The 15,410-nt window shown below is 37.1% G+C and overlaps 1 protein-coding gene across 3 annotated transcripts in view; it reads right to left on the reverse strand.

The window, feature by feature from the left end:
- SNX27 (sorting nexin 27) overlaps positions 1–15,410 on the reverse strand; it is an 88,478-nt gene that overhangs the window by 32,031 nt on the left and 41,037 nt on the right. For all 3 annotated transcript variants that reach the window (XM_055359078.2, XM_055359067.2, XM_055359096.2), the window contains exons 3-7: positions 12,499–12,691; positions 10,064–10,128; positions 8,659–8,763; positions 4,918–4,996; positions 2,612–2,775 (exon numbers count right to left, since the gene is read on the reverse strand). In XM_055359078.2, the coding sequence (XP_055215053.1) occupies positions 2,612–2,775; positions 4,918–4,996; positions 8,659–8,763; positions 10,064–10,128; positions 12,499–12,691 (606 nt within the window). The remainder of the gene's footprint in view (positions 1–2,611; positions 2,776–4,917; positions 4,997–8,658; positions 8,764–10,063; positions 10,129–12,498; positions 12,692–15,410) is intronic.

Below are 15,410 nucleotides of genomic sequence, written 5' to 3' on the forward strand. Positions count from 1 at the left end.
GAACAAAACTGGAGGAATCATATTACCTGACTTCAAATTATACTACAGAACTATAGTAACAAAAACAGCATGGTACTGGCATAAAAACAGACACACAGACCGATGGAACACAATAAAGAACAGAGAAACAAATCCACATACCTACAGTTAACTCATTTTCGACACAGGTGCCAAGAACATGTACTGGGGAAAAGACAGTCTCTTCAATAAATGGTGCTGGGAAAACTGGATATCCATGTGCAAAAGAATGAAACTAGCCCCCTAACTCTTGCCATATACAAAAGTCACATCAAAATAGATTCAATAATTAAATCTAAATCCTCTAGCTATGAAACTACTACAAGAAAAAATTGGGGAAACTCTCCAGGACATCAGTCTGGGCAAAGATTTCTTAAGTAATACCCCACAAGCACAGTCAACCAAAGCAAAAATGGACAAATGGGATCACATTAAGCTAAAAAGCTTCTGCACAGCAAAGGAAACAATCAACAAAGTGAAAAAGCAACTTACAGAATGGGAGAAACTATTTGCAAACTACTCATCTGACAAGGGATTAATAATCAGAATATATAAGGAGCTCAAACAACTCAACAGGAAAAAAAAAGAAATGCACATAAAAACTACAATGAGATACCATCTCACACTAGTTAAAATGGCTTATATCCAAAAGAGAGGCAATAACAAATACTGGCAAGGATATGGAGGAAAGGGAACCCTTGTTTACTGTTGGTGAGAATGTAACTTGTAAAACCACTCAGAGAGCAGTCTGGAGGTTCCTCAAAAAACTAAAAATAGAACCATCATACGATCCAGCAATCCCACTGCTGGGTATATACCCAAAAGAAAGAAAATCAGTATTTTGAAGAGATCCACATTCCCATGTTTGCTGCAGCACAGTTCACAACAGTCAAGATTTAGAAGCAACTTAAGCATCCATCAACGGATGAATGGATAAAGAAAATGTGGTACTTATACACAATGGAGTACTATTCAGCCATAAAAAAAGAACGAGAGTCAGTCATTTGCAACAATATGGATGGAAGTGGAGGTCACTATGTTAAGTGAAATAAGCCAGGCACAGAAAGACAAACATCACATGTTCTCAATTATTTGTGGACTGTAAAAATCAAAACAACTGAACCCATGGAGATAGAGAGTAGGATGGTTACCAGACTCTGGGAAGGGTAGTGGGGAATTGGGGGAGAGTCAGGGATGGTTAATGGGTACAAAAAAAATAGGTAGAATTAATGAATAAGGCCTAGTATTTCATAGCACAATAGGGTGACTATAGTCAATAATAATTTAATTGTACATTTTTAAATTACTAAAAGAGTATAACTGGATTGTTTGTAACACAAAAGATAAATGTTTGAGGGGATGGATACCTCATTTTCCGTGATGTGATTATTACACACCATATGCCTGTATCAAAACATCTCATGTACCCCAAAATATATACACCTACTATGTACCCACAAAAATTAAAAATAAAAAATTACATATATAAAAAGAGGAACAGCTCTGAAAATGTATCCTACAAAAATATGGGAGTAAAGCAAAACAAAACAAACAATGTACTCTCACACTGGAAACAGGAGATGGTGGTAGTGAAGGGCAATCCCAGAAGGCCAGCTGTGCACCACAGTAGAGATCTGCCACTTCACACGGGGATAGAGGAAGAGGCTCCACAAGAGATTTCTTCAGAAAGTGGAAATCATGAACTACCTGATGGGTCTGAACTGAATGTCTTTAGAGGAAATTTAGACAACTGGTGAAGAGTATGGAGCTAAATTAATTGTAAGTACACAGAAAATTAAGCAAATGAAAAAGGAGGGCAATAATTAGCTGGGGAAAAATAAAATGTAAAGAAAGTGAAAAGTAAAGACAGTGTTTATTATATGGCTCTGTTGTAAATTTCACTATTTACAGTCATAATATTGTAAACACTGCATATTGACCTTACAAATATTATAATTTGACTATATTAAGGGGATGGGAGAGATGAAAAAGGTATGGGTATATGGTAGGAATGGAGAAGGAAAGACAGCTGGTGTCTCATCTTCAATAATGGGAAATGAAGAGATGCTGCTGGAATCTGAAAAATTAAGTAGGAGCAATATAACCAAGTTATAATGGAGACATAGAAGTAAATACCAAAAAACAAACAAACAAACAAACCAATAAAAAACAGAGCTAAAAGAGGTGAAGATGGTTGCCTATGGGGGGAGATGGAAATAAGTAGGGGCAACTACTGTTTTTCACAATAAACTGTGTAGAACTATTTGATGCTTTAAACTCTATGTATGTATAATATTGGTGGAAAATTTTTGAACAGGTACACAGCCACAATGCTCATTTTCTATTGTTTAAAAATATTAGAATACATATTTTAAAAATATGTATTTTTAAACTCCAGGATATCTTTACTTCTAAAACTTATCTATTATTTATCTTTCGTGAAATGGGATAGAACATTTTACAAATGTAATTCATACCCAGGAGCAAAGCAGCCTGTCTAAGGATTCACAGGGTACTGTCTAAGGATTCACAGTACCAACTATATTCAAACATAAAAAGAAATTGTGCCTTTCAAGAAGATCAATTCACCTACCTGATGAAAGAAGTAGGTAACAGCAAGGTCATTGTCATTTAAGAGAATTTCTTCTTCTGTTGTAAAAAGCCACTTTCGAATGGTCAAGCAGGTGCCTGGCACAGCTGATGTATAATTCTGAATGTAGAGTTTGTGAGGAAACTCATTAGGTGCCAATTTACGTACTAAAGGAAAGACAAAACACAGAAAGCTGGAGTGAAAAGATATAAGAAATTTCCCTAGTATAAACTATGTAAGGCAGATCAAGAATGGTATGTTATCGTTAACCAGAACATCATCTCAAATCCACCAAGGAGTTCTGCCTTGGGAGCACAAAACAGCCTTATCTGTCCAGCCAAATATCCTTTCTAGCTATGACCACGGCCAGTCAAGTCTCAAGCTAACTGAAACCTATCACTTGAATGACAAGTGCTGTGGTTTGGATATTTGTCACCCCGCAAAGTTCATGTTGAAATTTGATCCCCAATGTTAGAGGTGGGGCCTAATGTGATCTCTACACACACCATAAGTGGAAGAAAACAGCCTGAGGACCTTACCAGATGCCCAATTTTGAACCCAGTCTTAAAGATGTTTGGTAGACATCAGCTGAAAACCAGCAGAATCATGAAACAAATAGACCTTTTTTCTTTATAAATTACCCAGCCTCAGGTATTCCTTTATAGCAACACAAAATGGACTAAGACACAGATCAGTTAACATGACAACTCTGCAAACAGCACCAACTCCAAATTTAGTTAAAATATCTAATCCATTAGCTAGTTACAGCTCACGTCCACTAAACATCTTTAAAGCAAGCCTCTCATCTTACCCAGCTATGGTACATTCAGAGTCTCTCATGTGGCAGTTCTCAATGAACTGCTTTTATTGTTAAGGCCAAAAGGTTTTTTCCAGCCCACCTCCAAAAATCCTACAGCATTCCTCAAACTGAAAAGTGTCTTCTGAGTAATGTTACTTCCTCTTTCTAACAGCCACTCAAGCAGGATAAAAAAACTACCACTTTTAATTTCTAAATTGCCTTTTTGTGGAAAGGCTGAGAGGCTGAGTTTTCTTTTCTTTCCTTTTTTTTTTTTTTGAGACAGGGTCTCACTTGTTGCCCAGGCTAGAGTGTTGTAGCACAATCATAGCTCATTGTAGCCTTAACCTCCTAGGCTCAACTGATCCTCCTACCTCAGCCTCCTAGCTTGGACCACCTGCATGTGTCACCATGCTTGGCTAATTTTTAAAATTTTTTTAGAGATGGCAGTCTCACTATGTTGCCTAGGCTGGTCTCAAACTCTTGGGCTCAAGCAATCCTCCTGCCTCGGCCTCCCAAACTGCTGAGATTACTTCCTCTCTCAATGTTTACTTGACTTTATAACACTACAAAAGACAGATTTAATATTTTCCATTTTATAGAAAATGAAACTAAAGCTTAGAAAAAAAATAAGGTTAGAATCCAGATGTCCTGGTACCTTAGTAACCCTTTGTAACATAATTTACATCTGTCTAGTTACACTGCTGTGAGTTGGGAAGGAAAAAAAACATTAGGGAGATGGCTGCTTTAGGGGAATCAAAGTTATTCTACTTGGACCTGAGATAGCAAGGCAACCTAAATCTACCAAACTCTACCCCTTTCTGGGATAAGGAAGGTCTAATCAACCAATATCTATATCAATTTTGGCCTTAGCCCTGTATAAATATATATGATATGGAAGAGACCCATAAACTGTAGGAAATCTATGTCATTCAGAGAGAGCCCTCAGACTCTCTCCCCTTTGTAGTCTCAATGCAACCAATGTGACCACCATCCCTAGCTTTTATAAAATAAAATATAAATTTCCTGTCACCACACAATAAAATTTCCTTGGAAGAGGAAATTTATTCACACAGAAACTTAAATGTATGCATTAAAACAAGGCTTTTAACCAACACATATCTTCCTAACTTCTGAAAACAGACAGCTACGCTTAAGAATCTTTACAAAAATCCTATAAAGTACACTAAAACAACATGTGGCTAAATAGAACATCCCATTTTTAAGCCTGTTTTATTGGAATATATGAATTTTGAACCTCAGATTTAAAAGAACCTCATGAAAGCATCTTCCGATTCATTGCTAGTTATAACCTATACTTACAAAAGAGGAAAAAGAATCAACAGTGATCAGACATGCTTATGACCTGAGTTTAATGGGATATGCTTGGTCTGATTGTTAGAGACAGTTCTAATGAGTGGGATCTCCCCTTGTCTTCAAGCTCTTCTCTAGGTAAATGTTTCTTTCTCATAGTATTAGAAAACAAAACTTAGTATCAGCCACTGGTACTTACCAAAGGAGTGACTGATCACTTCAAATAAGGCAAAGTAGTTCACTGTCGTACTGTCCATGCCAACCTTTGCTGCAATAGCCTAAGGTTAAACAGGATAGATTGGTTTCAAGAAAATTAAGTCAGACAATGCTGTAGGAAAAAGCAGGTGTATGTCTGTGGAGGAGGGAAAGGGGAGAGGTTCTGCCATCTTGGCCTCACAAAAATTGCATTAATGGTCCATAGCTATCCTTCTTTGTATGTATGTGTACATGCATGCACGCACACATATATATGAAAGAAAAGGGAAAAAACACCTGTATCTGCCCCAACAGCTATTATCTCTAAATACGAGTTTCTCCCTTCCAGTGTAAGCTGATAATAGTCTCTCCTTAAATATCAGCTTCCCTCTCTAAAATAACTTCATTCTATTTTTAACACCACTTACAAGAAATGTACTTAATAGCACAGATCTTAAAAAGAAAACAAATTCTTAAATATCCAGTTTCACACATTCAGCCTACATTTAATATATTAACACAAAAAAACTATATATTTGATACTAGAGCGTAAAATATTGTTCGTCAATTATATGCTGGCTAAACAAAATTTTTTTGTTTACATTTTAGATGATCCATGTCTCATGTTGGGATCATTAGGCACCTTCATTTCCTAAGAATTACCATCATAATATCTACATAAAATAGCAAAATGCTGGGACAATAAAGGCATATTAAACAAGAATCACTCATTCTCTCTAGGAACTCAGGTCCTAATATGACAAATAAAAAAGAAATTGGAAAACTGTGTGCAAATAAATGACAATTACATACAAACAACAACAAAACATAAACTGGTAGTAACAAAATTTCCTTTCAAGATCAACCTCAATATAAGTAAGGTATCTCTTTTTCATGCCATTGTTTTGTTGATAAAACAAAGATAAAACTGTTGATTATTAGTATCTCAGTAAGCCAAATGTGATTATATCCCTTCTTCTCATATCTGCTCACATACGAGGCCTAGGTTCATCCATGATGTGATAGAGGAACTGCACATTACAAGCATTCTAAATTACCATTGTATATTGCACTGGATAGAAATTAAAATGCTTTCAAGGTTTAGAAAATAGTTTATAGCTAGAAGTCTCAGTAACAGAGTTGGGAGGAAAGTGTAAAAAACCTAAGCCTTGCTAGAGGAACACTGGAAAAAAGCAATCAAAACAAAACAAAAAGATCAGCAAGCTGTAAAAATAGTACTTTTCTTGAAATTCCCTACCATTGTATAATTTCGTAAATGCCTGAGATCCTGCATATATCATTTGCTATAAAATACAGTGGATGAATAAATGTATGGGGGATAGATTTTTTAATGTTTGCTACAAAAGAGAAATATAAGCATTAGTACCCAGAAACCTGCTTGTCTCCCTGAAAATTCTGATCAAGTTAGGATTAAAGGCCAATGAAAAGGCATATACAGGCAATGATTACACCCAGCACGCAGATCATGATCTCTAAATACAGTTTCTCACTAAAAGAATAGGACTCCTTAGGGAAATGTCCTATTCTAGATATCTAGGGTAAGAAATATACAAAGATGAGGCCAGGACATCTTATTGTACCAAAAAGCAAGGATAATATGAAAATACTAGGTTGCATCAAAAGCATACAGGAGCAGACATGAAGGAGCATTCATTGGCCAAAGATGGAACAATCTGAGAATCAAAAAGATAATATATGTTATCGATTAAATCACATTGAATCTAAAAACCCGAGACTAAATTATTATATATAATATATACTATTTCATAACGCATTATATATTAAATAATATATATTATTTGTATATTATTATATTATTTAGTATATTATATAATTATATATAAAGTATATATTGTTTAATATGTAACATATCTTATATATTATTAATATATAATTATATTTATATATAATGATATGTTTACTCTGAAAATCAGCAATGAAAGGAAAGGCTTAAATATGTATCCTGTATTTCCCACAAACTGGGAAATTATCTATTTCAAGATAATTAAATAGCGTTAGTTGACAAGGAAAAGTTATTTTCAGAAGAATTCTAGCTAATCAGTGGAAGAAATGAGAGTATTAGAAAATCAGCACTTTGTAATCTTTAATGAAATCACTGGTTAAGGCAATAATCATCAATGGATCGATTCATTTGATCAAAGATCAGTGGTGAATTTTACAAAGAAAAGATCAGATTTCACCACCTAAACCTACTGGTTAACCTCAGTACCACTAAAATGGGATAACCCAGTATTGTGTACTTGTTGTTGAGAAGCAATATAAAGTATACAGGACCAATTATGAAGTATTATTAAAAAAGCAGAACCTGAATCTAATTGAGCCTCTAGAGCAAACTTCCATTTATAGAAAATATACAGACACAGAAGGACATTATTAAATGACACCACCAGAAAACAAACAGATACATTCAGAATATGGGTCATTCCACAGGACACTGACCCATTTCTGCAACAAAACAATGGCATGAAAAAAAAATGGGGAGAAGTGGGGACTGTTCTATATTAAAACAAACATAAAAATCAAATGTAAGGCCGGGGTGGTGGCTCATGCCTGTAATCCCAGCACTTTGGGAGGCCAATGCAGGAGGATCATGAAGTCAGGAGATTCAGACCATCCTGGCTAACACAGTGAAACCCCATCTCTACCAAAAATACAAAAAATTAGCCGGGCGTGGTGGTGGGCGCCTGTAGTCCCAGCTGCTCGGGAGGCTGAGGCAGGAGAATAGCGTGAACCCAGGAAGTGGAGCTTGCAGTGAGCCAAGATCGCACCACTGCACTCCAGTCTGGGCGACAGAGCGAGACTCCATCTCAAAAAAAAAAAAAAAATCAAATGTGATCTAAGGACCTTGTTTAGATTCAGATTTTAACAAACCAAATGTAAAAAATCATTTTTAGACAATTGAAAAAATGTGACTATGGAGTAGTTATTAGGCAATACCAAAGCAATAGTGCTAATTTTTAAGGTTTGATAATGGCACTGTGGTTTTGTAAGAAGATGCATACTGAAGTACACACAGGTCCGATAACATGGGATTTGCCTTTAAATACTTAAAGGAAAAGAAAAAAGACATACATAACGCAAATGTGGCAAAATCTTGATAATTATTAAATATAAATGATTACTATATGGAGATTCATTATACTATTCTGTTTTCATGTGTGTTATGGTTTTTTTACAATTAAAAAAGGAGGGGTTGGCCAGTGGTGGCTCATGCCTGTAATCCCAGCACTTTGGGAGGCCGAGGTGGGTGGATCATGAGATCAGAAGATCAAGACCATTCTGGCCAACACGGTGAGACCCCGTGTCTCTACTAAAAATACAAAAATTAGCTGGGTGTGGTGGCGGGCACCTGTAGTCCCAGCTACTCAGGAGGCTGAGGCAGGAGAATCACTTGAACCCAGGAGGCAGAGGTTGCAGGAGCGGAGATTGCGCCACTGCACTCCAGCCTGGGTGACAGAGCAACACTCCAACTCCAAAAAAAAAGGAGGCGTTAATCACAACTACTACAACCTGGGATATTTACCGTACCTTTCTTTTAAGGAGGGCAAAGTACTTTCACATTAATAATAACAATAGTAGCTAACATATAATAAACGGATTATGTGCCAGACACCCTAAGCACTTTATATGTATTGACTTATTTAATCTATCTTCCTTAGCTTCACACCATCCAATGTCAAGTCTACGTGTTCATTTAATTTACCTGATATACTTGGTCTGTAGTACTGTTCTTTTTAACCCTGACTGTAACCGTTGTTCCATCTGGTAATGCTACTCTCAGCTCTACGTCGGACACACCATTGTAGTTCTGGGGGAAAAGACATAGAGAAATAATTTATGGCCCAGTATATCTTCACTCTCCCTGTAACAAGCTAGCTAGACAATAACCTAAAACGTGGTAGAGAAGAAGTGAGTTCCAATGAAAACAGGAAAAAAATCAATACATTTACAAGTCATAAAGCTGACTTCAGGGCTGCAGCAGAAGTTAATCTTTAAGATAAGCAGGAAGGAAAGAAACACGTTGAAGCCAACGTGTTCACATTTCAAAACAGGAAACTTGCGTGAAACAGTCTAGGTCAAACACAGATGAGATTTTTGATTCGCTTCCCTTTCCCCATTCAGAATTCACAAATGAGAGGAGAAAACAACTGAAAGCAGTAGTTTCGATGTATATTCTCTGGTATTAATGGTCAGGCATATAGACTGGATCAAGAGATATACTAAGTTTCTTTCTGAACCCTGAAATAATCAGGAGATTGTTAAAAGAAAAAATGGATACCTGAGTCTCATCCATTTTTCCTTTCAAAGTTAGCCTGATGCCCAATTTTCTTCTAGCAAAAGGTAAACAATTCTTACTCTCCTTAATTCAAAAGAAATCCTCTTACTGCTTTTGATGATTAACACATTCCTCTAACCTTGTAATTTTTGACCTTGTAATTTTTACTAGAGAGAAAATTATTTCAGACCAAGTCCATTTTCATTTACCACTTTTAAAAAAGTACTACTCATTGCCTGAAACAATCATAAGCATTGCTTTATTGTAAGCCCTTGCCTATAAGAAATTTATAATCTAGTGGGAAAACAAGGCATATACATATAAAATAAGTAGTGGATAACACACTACTATATTAGCATTAAATATTCATTCTTCTATTCAATTAATATTTATTAAGCACCTACAACATGCTTGATGCTGTGGTAAGGCACTGGGAATATAAAGATGGTCAAGATTTAGCTCTTACCTACAGGTAGCTCACACTCTTGTAAAAATATAAAGCGACAATCTGATTATATGTACAAAAATTAGAGAATGAGATAGCAACATGTGATCACTGAATGGAACTAATTGCAAAAGTTTTTGGTGGAATGAAAAATTGATGAAAACTCATCAGGGATGGTTTCAAAGAGAAAGTGGACCTGGCACTTCAAAGAGAAAGTGGACCTAGGTCTTAAAGGATAGATAAGTAGGATACATATAAAAAGGAAGTAGAAAAAATGGAGTCCTTTGGAGAGCTTATGGAAATTTAACGCATAATCAATACCTTTAACTTATTTTCCCCCACAAGGAGCCAAAAGGAAAATAATCACTAAAGGAGATATTCACCTACCTCATCGGATTCTGATAGGAATTCCTGCATGATGTCACTCTCACCAATTACTCGTATTGAACACACTGTAGAAAATAAAGATAAAATCTGGCATAAGGCCTTAAAATCAAGAATATAAAGTCAAAGACGTATCAAAGTTTTAAGTTTAAATCATCAGTTTTAAGTTTAAATCATCAGTAGCAGGCAATAATGAGGCAGCAAACCATGTCTGGTATATAAGATTTTAAGGCATGACAAACATTCATCTAAATATGATCAGAACAAAGAAATAATAGAAAATACAAAGATGTAGCTTGCTAAAATTAGTAAACATAACCAGAGGGAGAAATAAAAGTTCCGTAAATATAACTTTGCAGTCTTGTGTGACCTATTAACAAGCAGAACAACAGAACATGGGGTAAAGAGGTAGTGGTAGGGAAAGATTAATCAGGAATAAACCAAATATAAAATTGAAATACTAAAGGAAAAATATTTATTTGGCCTAAAAACAGGCCAGTCAGAGAACCACAAAAATTAAAAGCTATTTTGGGAAAACTGAGGTAGGTAATTAAGAATTCACATAATTTCACCTTACTGACTTTAACTTTAGCTTCAAAACAACAACCAAAAAAAAAAAAAAAAACAAAAACTGGGGGGAGGTGATGGGATAGGAAAGCAAGCCGGCAGGTAAGGTAGGTAGCTAATCCTCTAAATTTAAGAAAGTTAATTTCCTGACACTCTCATGAGAATGGTAAATTAAACTGGTGACTTTACTTCGTTTGATTTTTAAAAATTGTACCCTTTCTCATTTCCCAAGGGCTTTGTTCAGAGAGGCCAGTCCATGTTAGAAAAAGCTAAAAACAGATAAAGAAGTTCCACTACCTTCTATGGGGAAAATGGTTTCTCTTCACGATAAGGCTCCCTACAAAAGTTTTTAAAATATTCAACTAGGTCAGTTAGTTACAAGGAAATAGAATGACTACATATCACGTAAAACTGTTATTCTATAAACCAGTATTTTAGAGAAAAACCTACTGAACAGCTACCAAATAATATAACTTTATAATGTAGCAAGGAAAGGTCTCTTCCCTGAGCCAGAAGATGAGCTATCTTATTGAGGAGATCTGTGTCATTTCCCTGCCTTTCTAGACAAACAAATGTTTCACCATCCACATCCACAGACTCCTGATGTATCATTTGGAGGTACTGAGATAACAAGTAAATTTCAATACAGGGCCAGGTGCAGTGGCTCACGCCTCTAGACAAATGTTTCACCATCCATATCCACAGACTCCTGATGTATCATCTGGAGGCAGTGAGATAACAAGGAAATTTCAATACAGGGTCAGGTGCAGTGGTTCATGCCTGTAATCCCAGCACTTTGGAAGGTGAAGACGGGCGGATCACCTGAGGTCAGGAGTTCGAGACCAGCTTGGCCAACATGGAGAAACCCCGTCTCTACTAAAAATACAAAAATCAGCCGGGCATGTGGTGCGCTTCTGTAGTCCCAGCTACTCGGGAGGCCGAGGCAGGAGAATCGCTTGAACCTGGGAGGCAGAGGTTGCAGTGAGCCAAGGTCACACCACTGCACTCCAGCCTGGGCAACAGAGAGAGACTCTGTCTCAAAACAAAACAAAACAAAACAAAAAATTCAATACAGAAGTATTAGTATCTACCTTTAGCCTGCTTAGAACAAGGGCACTCTAGATTACCTACAACTCAGCAAACCTATCTATGAATACCTGTAAAATGAATAAAGTTTTCATGTAGGATACAGCAGTAAGCCAAGAATCATTTTAATAAAAATGTCTTAAATATTTAAAATGTCTTAATATTGCCCACTTAGTTCCCAAATCAATTCAGCATATTGCTGAGTCTATATGTGTTTGCTGGCAGATAATATAACCCTAAAAATAAAGGTCCATGTAATCCCAGCACTTTGGGAGGCCGAGGTGGGCGGATCACGAGGTCAAGAGATCGAGACCATCCTGGCCAACATGGTGAAACCCTGTCTCTACTAAAAATACAAAAATTAGCTGGGCGTGGTGGCATGTGCCTATAGTCCCAGCTACTCAGGAGGCTGAGGCAGGAGAATCACTTGAACCCAGGAGGCAGAGGATGCAGTGAGCCGAGATCGTGCCACTGCACTCCAGCCTGGCGACAGAGCGAGACTCCGTCTAAAAAAAAAAAGTCCATTAGGCATCAACAAATGCATCAAAAACTAAATATTCATTTTTCTGTTGTTGTTAAGCATTCAACAAACCAATGAAACAGGCTACTGATCACTGTACTGGACATTTCAGTTTTGCCTTCAAAGTTCAGATCATTCAATACTTAGTCAGAAACCTGACTTACATTCACTATTGAGGTTCTGGAAATTCAGCTATGCAGTTTAGAAGTTGCATATCTAGAACCTACGTCTACTCAATATAGTAGAGTTTGATGGTTTGGATTACCTTTTTCTAGATATTCTTCCAATCCCCGACGTCGGGCATCTAATTGTTGTTCTGATAATGAAAATGGCCACTTCCCTGGGAGTCGAGGAAATGTAAAGTTGGCAAACTCTCTCTTCAGGTTCTGGTGTAGGATAGCAAACTCCCGGTACCGCTTAGAACACAGCTGCCTCCCTGCCATGTAAACATTATATACCTGGTGAAGGAGAAGAACAAAAGAAAAGCATACTTAATACAAATTAAATCACAAAATCATCTAGTCAGGCTTAGATGATATTGGTTAGATGCATTCTGCTATGCATTTAACAAAGACTATATTCAAGGTCACTTTAAAGTAAGACTTACTTTTGACAAACATGCATAAAGTTATATGCATAAAAAAGGACTACCAAAGGAGCATGATCTTGTTTTTGTTTTTTGGGTTTTTTTTTTGAGATGGAATCTCACTCTGTTGCCCGGGCTGGAGTGCAGTGGCATGATCTCGGCTCACTGTAACCTCCGCCTCCCGGGTTCAAGCAATTCTCCTGCCTCAGCCTCCTGAATAGCTGGGATTACAGGCATCCGCCACCATACCTGGCTAATTTTTGTATTTTTAGTAGAGAAGGGGTTTCACCATGTTGGCCAGGCTGGTCTCGACCTCTTGACCTCAGGTGATCCACCCACCTTGAACCACCGCACCCAGCAGGAGGAGTGTGATCTTATTTTTGCTATTAAAATGACCTCTAGCATACTTTTAAATATCTTCAAAGGCAATTATCAGTTTTTAAAGGTGGATTTTATTTTCAGAAAGTTAAAAGTCATTTGAAGCCAATGTGGTAAATATAGTGAGTCAATAAGCAAGCAAATTTGAAGGGAGCTGAAAACCTAGGGTTGATTATAAAGCAATGTAACTGATACTCGTGTGTGGCCTAAACTGGCTCTAAAGTTGATTCCAAAGAAAAGGCTGCCTCCCTTTTCTTGCTAAAGTTGATTCCAAAGAAATGATTTAAGCGGCCTGGGCACGGTGGCTCACGTCTGTGATTCCAGCACACTTTGGGAGGCTGACAGGCAGGCAGATTGCTTGAGTCCAAGAGTTCGAGACCAGCCTGGGCAACATGGTAAAACCCTGTCTCTACAAAAAAATACAAAAATGAAGCTGGGCATGGTGGCATGCACCTGTAGTCCCAGGAGGCTAAGGTGGGAGGACTGTTTGAATCCAGGAGGCAGAGGAAGCAGTGAGCCACGATCCTGCCACTACACTCCAGCCTGGACAACAGAAGGACACACTGTCTCAAAAAAACAAAATGATTTCAGCAACAGTGGAATTTTTGTTAGTAAACAGATAATGTGAAAAGCAAAATAAAAGCTAAGCTAAGATCTTGAAAATAATTTACTTTAAACCATATAGTCTCCGCCTCCTCTATTCCACATCCTTATGTCCCTGTTTCTCTGACCGCAAAAAGTTATTGTATCCAACCATGTTCATGATTCCCTTGCTTTTCTTTTTATATATTTTTTGCATTTATATATAATCCTTAAATTTTTATTTTTATTCTAATTTTAAAGGATATTTTGGTTTTATAAAAATAGAGTATCAAGATGAATGATACTTCAAAGGACTTACTTTTTTCAGTTAATATTATACTATAGTTTCATCACAACATTATATGTCTTTGTGGTATACTCTGCTGCATACAGCATTTTGTTGTGTGAATATATCATAGTTGCTCGTTTGTTTTTAATCTGTTCTCCCACTCATGAGCACTTGGGTTGTTTCTGGATTTTAGCTACCGTGAATAATGCTGCCATTGACATTTGTATAAATGCCTCCTGCTGTACATGCAAAAGATATTCTTCTGAGTATAACCCTGAGTGAACTGCAGAGTTATATGCATATTCAACCCCAGGAGATAATGCCAAAATGTAAGCTAAAGTGGTTGTACCAATTTATTCTCTTTCAGCAATATATAAAAAGATCCTCTTAATTCTGCCAATAGAATTGGTGTGAAAAGATTTCTGTGATCCTAATTACTAATGATGTTCAATATCTCTTCATATACTTATTGACCATGTGAGTGTCATTTTTTGTAAAGTACCTACTCATGCGTTTTGCCTACCTTCATATTAAGTTTTTTGGCTTTTCTTATTGATTTGATTTATGGAGTTCTTTATATATTGACATAATCTGTTTCATTTGTGTGTATTGTGAATATCTTCTTCCAGTTTGTCACTGGTCTTTTTTTTTTTTTTTTTTTTGAGACGGAGTCTCGCTCTGTCACCCAGGCTAAGAGTGCAGTGGCACGATGTCTGTTCACTGCAAGCTCCGCCCCCCGGGTTCACGCCATTCTCCTGCCTCTGCCTCCCAAGTAGCTGAGACTACAGGCACCCACCACCATGGCCGGCTAATTTTTTGTATTTTTAGTAGAGACGGGGTTTCACCGTGTTAGCCAGGATGGTCTGGATCTCTTGACCTCGTGATCCACCCACCTCGGCCTCCCAAAGTGCTGGGATTACAGGTGTGAGACTCGTGTCCAGCCAAGAGCTTTTAATTTTTTGTTTTGTCATTTAAGTCCTTAATCCATCTGGAACTTATTCCTCTACATAATATGAAGTAGAGTTCCACTGGCATTTCTTTTAAAGCCAAGAATATTTAAAATCAACTTTTAATCAAATCATCCCTAAATAAAAAACATTCTCCATTTACAGAACAATCTGTGGACTTCCAGGTGGTAATTAACCTCCCATTAAATACAACCAGAAAACTGGACACAATATAGGCAACAACTATTTTCAGACACTGGACAACAGGCAGCTAAGAACGGTGATCCCTGAGAAAAGGGAAGCAAACAAGATGATCCCTAACATAATCTCAGCTTTCTGCCTAGAGGTAACTCCTAAACTGCAGCTCAGGGAGGGGTACCCAAACAGAGTTTGGC

This window comes from Gorilla gorilla, chromosome 1 (genome assembly GCF_029281585.2).
Source record: "Gorilla gorilla gorilla isolate KB3781 chromosome 1, NHGRI_mGorGor1-v2.1_pri, whole genome shotgun sequence".
Classification (NCBI taxonomy): Eukaryota; Metazoa; Chordata; class Mammalia; order Primates; family Hominidae; genus Gorilla; species Gorilla gorilla.